The sequence below is a fragment of the Bombyx mori genome, chromosome 12, assembly GCF_030269925.1.
Source record: "Bombyx mori chromosome 12, ASM3026992v2".
NCBI lineage: Eukaryota > Metazoa > Arthropoda > Insecta > Lepidoptera > Bombycidae > Bombyx > Bombyx mori.
Window position 1 is genome coordinate 16617936 of NC_085118.1, and position 5749 is coordinate 16623684.

At 38.9% G+C, this 5749-nt stretch overlaps 1 protein-coding gene across 1 annotated transcript; it reads right to left on the bottom strand.

The window, feature by feature from the left end:
* Nucleotides 1–944: 944 nt before the first annotated feature.
* On the bottom strand, nt 945–4832 carry LOC119629252 (uncharacterized). The gene has a single exon (XM_038014445.1). It carries the CDS (start codon nt 4830–4832, stop codon nt 945–947), a length of 3888 nt encoding a protein of 1295 aa, XP_037870373.1.
* Between the last annotated feature and the right edge of the window lie 917 nt (nt 4833–5749).

The following is a 5749-nucleotide window of genomic DNA, read 5'->3' on the forward strand; positions in this document are numbered from 1 at the left end:
TATCTTCCAATTGGAAGGACAAACATAAGAGGGCAGTTTCTAGATTGCTAAATACGATATTGAATTGGGAACTGATTAATATATTACTAGATGTTCGCGATAAGTTTCCCAATTGAGTGGAAAGCCTTTCGATGGCCACGTTGAGTTTTTCTTCATTTTCTTTTATGACATTGAAAGTTTCATTGAACGTTTGTATAGTTGATTTGGTTACAAGAATTTGTTCCTTAGTTAATGAAGCTAGCCTCTTTTGTTCGTTTTGGATATCATTTATGGCGTTTTCATATTTCAAAGCATCATTTTCGTCCAGGGTACCGAAAATTGATTTCATTGCTATGCCGATGCCGCTTATCCAAGCGCGCTTTGCTCTATTATTCATTAGATGTGATATAGAAGAATATTCTTTCAAAAGGTCTAAATAACGAGTTTGTAAGGGGTGGATCATACTTTGGCATTCTGAATTGTCAGTTTTTCTGATTTGCCTGCAGAGGGTTTTTACTGTTTCAAGTGTTTGAAATATGTTTTCGACATAGGGTTTAATTCGGGATATGTCTACAGGAATTAGTACATTTAAGTGACCATTTGCTAGTTTTGTTTTTCCGACGTGATGGAAATATATACCTGGACTGGAAGAGATCTGAGTAACGATTTGCGGAGTTGTGCAACTTGATGCTCTGGAAATGGACGATTTGTGTTTATAGATTTAGAGATTAATTTATGTTTTAGTAACGATGCAGCGGTGCTTATTTAATTAAGGGATTAGTAGGAAATAGTATGACATAGTAAAAGTCGTACGAGTTAGTAAGAGATGATAAAAATGTAACTAGTTAACTAAATTAATTAAAATTGAGTAGATATAGCTTACGACTAATATAGTTGATTTTAGAATATAGTAAACATGAGTAATGTAAATATTAAAAATAATGTAAAATATAAAAATTTTTGAACTAATTGCTAGGAGTGGCACTTGCCAGTTTTATTTCGTCAAAATGGTGCCTTACATGTCTTCTGTTTATTAATAGAGTGACATTGTTGTTGTTGTGAACTTGAATCACTTTATATGGGCCTTTCCATATTGGCGAGAGGGCTTTTCGAAGTCTTAAATGGTTTTTTAGATAAACGAAGTCTCCAACCTTATATTTTATAGGACGAGTTTTGTTATCATAGTAGGATTTTGATCTGTCTTTGGATTTGTCGATGTTTTCGGCTGCTTTGGCCCAAGATTGTTTGAGACGATGTTGGAGCATTCTGACATAGTCAGGGTAAGTAGTAAGGTCTTGTTTATAAATGGAGTCAGGAATAAATGCCTTGTGGCCGAATAATAATTCGTATGGGGAGAAGTTGGTAGTGGAGTGAATGGCCGTATTATAGCTTAGCATTGCTGTGTAAACATATCGGGGCCAGTCATCTTGATTGTCGTTCACAAATGATTTTAGGTACTCTTTGAGTGTGGAATGGCTTCTCTCTAAAGCTCCTTGGGATTGGGGATGGTATGGCGTCGACCAAAGGTTTTTTATTTTCAGGAAGGAACAAGTGCTTTTGAAAAGGTCTGAAGTGAAGTTAGTGCCTTGGTCGGTGAAGATAGTATTAGGTATTCCGAAAAGGGATATGAAGTGGATCAAACAGTCTGTAGTTTCTTCAGCTGATACACTACGCAATGGGTAAGCTGCTGAATATTTAGTAAGGTCGTCTTGGAGTGTCATGACATATTTGAGTTTCGCTGTTCCTGATTCGGGTAAGGGTCCGACGATATCGAGTGAGACTCTTTGGAAAGGGCTAGTGGAAGTAGTAGTGATCTGCATCGGTGCTCGATTGCACCTTCTAAGGGCTTTGTTTTCTTGACATAGGGTACAATTTTTGATATAATTTTCGACATCGGATTTTATTCCCTTCCAATAGTATTTTTCTTTTATTCTGCTTAACATTCGGTTACCGCCTAAATGGCCAGCTATAGGAATATCGTGGTTTTCTTTTAGTATTTTCTTAATTTCACTAAGCGAGGGATATATGATGCTGTTATGATATATGTTAACGATTATGTTCGTGTTGTGGAATATATATACTAGGATATTGTAGATCTTGGCGAATGAGTGTGACTCGAAAGGGTTTTTGAAGTCTGGGATAGCAATTTCAGTTATAGGAGGATTCAGTGTTATTAAATGATTTCTAGTTGTTTTGAGAGTTTGAAATATTTCGGGATAGGAACAATCGTCGAAGTGGTGTACTTTGACGAACATGAGGTATGTTACTTTGTTGCCGAAGGGGACCTCTTCGAAGGAGTACAGTTGTTTTTCACGGTATAGTGTTTCGTCGGGATTGGAAAGGGTTTCCATTATTTCAGGAACATAGGGGTTGGATTCGTCCATGTCTATTGAGGTCGGGACTAGTATCGTCTGGCAATGAGTTTTTAAGAGGTTTTGGTTTTGGTCAATAACTTTAGTATTGAATGTCGTATTCTTGTTAATCTCTTTTAAGAATTTGGAATAGTCGTCTTCTAGGATGTTGTCGGGGTTCGAGTTTGGGCTTTGTGGAGTCAGTGGGGTTGCTGTAGTGGGCAACGGTTCATGATCAATAGGATTTGGAATGTCATTAGAGTTAGTAGGATTGGTAGGATTGGCAGATTCAGAGGATTCAGCGGATTTAGATTGGAGTAGTATGTCATTGTCTTGTTCTAGTAGGTCGATACAGGGTAGTTCGTTACTGTCTTGGTCGGAAATAGCAGGAAGATTCACGGTAAGGTCCTCTAGCGTGATAGGACTGAATGGTAAGTTGTCATGATTTTCGTCAGGAGACAGAGGTTCTGGATTCAGAGTTTCATCACTGGATTCAGAGGGAATTATTGGATTCACGGGATATCGAGAAAGAGCGTCGGCTGCTGAATTAAGTTTGCCTTTGCGGTAAATGATTTCGTAGTCGAACTCTTCGAGTTTAAGACGCCAGCGTTGCATTTTACTGCTTGGGTCTTTGTGGTTGAATAGCCACTTTAGTGGTCTATGGTCAGTAATGATTTGGAATTTTCTGCCATAGAGGTATGGCCTAAAGGTTTTGCATCCGAACAATATTGCTAGTAATTCTTTTTCCGTGGTGCTGTAATGGACTTCGCTTCGGTTAAGTGTTCGAGAGGCAAACGCGATGGGTCTGTCTTTTCCGACAGGTCCTTGAGATAGTACGGATCCGACGGCATGATTTGATGCGTCACAGGTTAGAAGGAAAGGTTGGGAGAAATCGGGATAGGCGAGCACAGGGGCAGTAGTGAGTTTTTGTTTTAGGAGATCGAATGATATTTGTTGTTGGTTCTCCCAATTGAATGGAGTTTCTTTCTTTAGTAAGGAGGTAAGAGGTTTGGCAATTTTTGAAAAGTCGGGGATGAACCGGCGATAGTAGGAAACGAGACCAAGAAAAGACTTAATGTCTTTGGGATTAGAAGGCGTAGGGAATTCAACGACTGCCTTTATTTTATCTGGGTTAGGTTTGACTCCGTCAGTGGAGATTATGTGTCCTAAGTAAGCGACTTCTCGTCGTAGGAATTCGCACTTGTCAGGTTGTAGTTTGAGATTGAAGTTTCTGAGTCTCTGAAAGATCTCAGCGAGATTTTGAATTTGAGTTTTTAAGTCAGAGGAATAGCAGACGATGTCATCTAGATATACGAAACAGCGTAGACCTTGTAAACCGGATAGAGCCGTGTTCATTAGACGTTGGAAGGTAGAAGGGGCGTTTTTGAGTCCGAAGCTCATGCGGGCAAATTGGAAATGACCTTGAGGGACGCTGAAGGCTGTTTTTTCAGGTTGATTTACGAGAATTTGATGGAATCCGGAGGCTAAGTCTAAAGTGGAGAAGTATGTGCTTTTTCCTAATTGGTCTAGGATTTCTGTGATTTGGGGAATGGGATAGGTATCTCCAATAGTTATGTCATTCAGTTTTCTATAGTCTATAACTATACGCCACTTTTGTTGGCCTGATGCATCGAGTTTCTTTGGTACAACCCAAATAGGTGAGGACCAAGGGGATATTGAAGGTTCTATTATGCCTTGCTCTAACATATCATTAATTTGTTTGTCTACTTCCTTTTTATGGATCTCGGGGAATCTATAAGTTTTTGTGTGAATTGGAACTTCTGATGTGGTTTTAATATCGTGTTGAATAGCATTAGTGTATGTTAGTTTTTCATTAGGAAGATGGAAGATGTCGGAGTAGTCTGTACAAAGTTCTAAAAGAGCAGAGGTTTCTTCATTATTTAAATGAGATGTACGTAGCATGCTTAATACTTGGTTTGTTCTCTGGATTGAATTCGTTTCGTTAGAATTAGTATAATTTATAATGTTGGATTTAGTATGGTGATGATTAGGGATAGTGTCAATGGGATCGAGTCTTAATTTCAAATTGTTTCTTAAAGTTATATCGGATTCGGAGATATTGACTACAGTGATGTTGGCTCTATTGTTTGCCTTTGTTTTTACGAGACAGTTAGCTACTAAGAGATCGTCAGAGATATTTTGATCTAGGATGAGGCCTTCTTTTAGTTCTGGATTGGAAATGGAACATTCTACGACGACTTCGGATCTAGCAGGTATAATGAGGGTTGGTTCATGAAATTGGAGTTTGAAGCTTAGGTCGCCAAGGGTGAGTATTTCTTTGGAGTAATCGATTTGGGAATTGAATGCGGAGAGGAAGTCGTTGCCTATTATTCCGTCATAAGGGAAGTCTAGGTCTGGGATTAAATGGAACCGGTGTTGGGCTGATAGGATGTTAATTAGGATGTGGCCTAGGGAGTGTATTACATTCTCTGATGACCCTAAACCGTTGAACGCGATTACTTCTTTTGCGATTTTTGGCATTTTTTGAATAGATGTTGCCTTTATGAGACTGATTGATGCGCCACTGTCTATGAGTAGCTTGAACGGAACAGAGGATAGAGTCGTTTTTGTTTCGATGAATGGTAAGTGTTGTTTAGCAGGATTAGTAGTAATGTTGTATGTTTGCAGAATGGATTCAGTGGATGACTTTGAATTTGATTGTTTAGATTTAGGAGATACAGTGGATTTTTGATTCATTGAATCGGATACAGAGGATACAGTGAGTTTATATTGATTCGGCGAATCGGATACAGAGGATACAGCGATTTTCTTTTGATTCGGTGAATTGGATACAGAGGATACAGAGGATACAGCGATTTTCTTTTGATTCGGTGAATCGGATACAGAGGATACAGCTAGTTTCTTTTGATACAGTGAGATTGTTTTTGAATGATTGGTGTCGTTTTGAATTGGCACGAGAGAGTGTCTTGCTGCTGGACTCTCGTGACACCGGCGGGAGTCCATTATGCGTTTAAATTTTCTTGTTTTGGAATTTCGTTATAGTCTACCGTGTCATATCCGTTTTGTTCGGTAATTAGATTAACCTTCCTAAATTGATTAGGTGCTTGGTAGGAAGTGGAAGGACCAGGAATGGACTGGTTTTTGAATTTGTTATTATACTCTCTCTTTCTACAGTTCTCGATCGTGTGACCCGGATTTTTGCAATAACGACACACTAAATTGGAATTGGTATTTTGTGGATTGTAACGCGGAGTTTGAGGGTTAGTTGTTGTATTGATTACGGTTTTCGCGAGACATGTTAGGATTATTTGATATTATTCTTCGCGGGCGTACGTGTTCTATGGGCGCGTTGCGTCTATACAGAGTTTGTTGAATTTTCTCTTCGGATATAGCAAAGTTAATCGCTTCGTTCAGCGTACGGGGTGACTTACACCTAA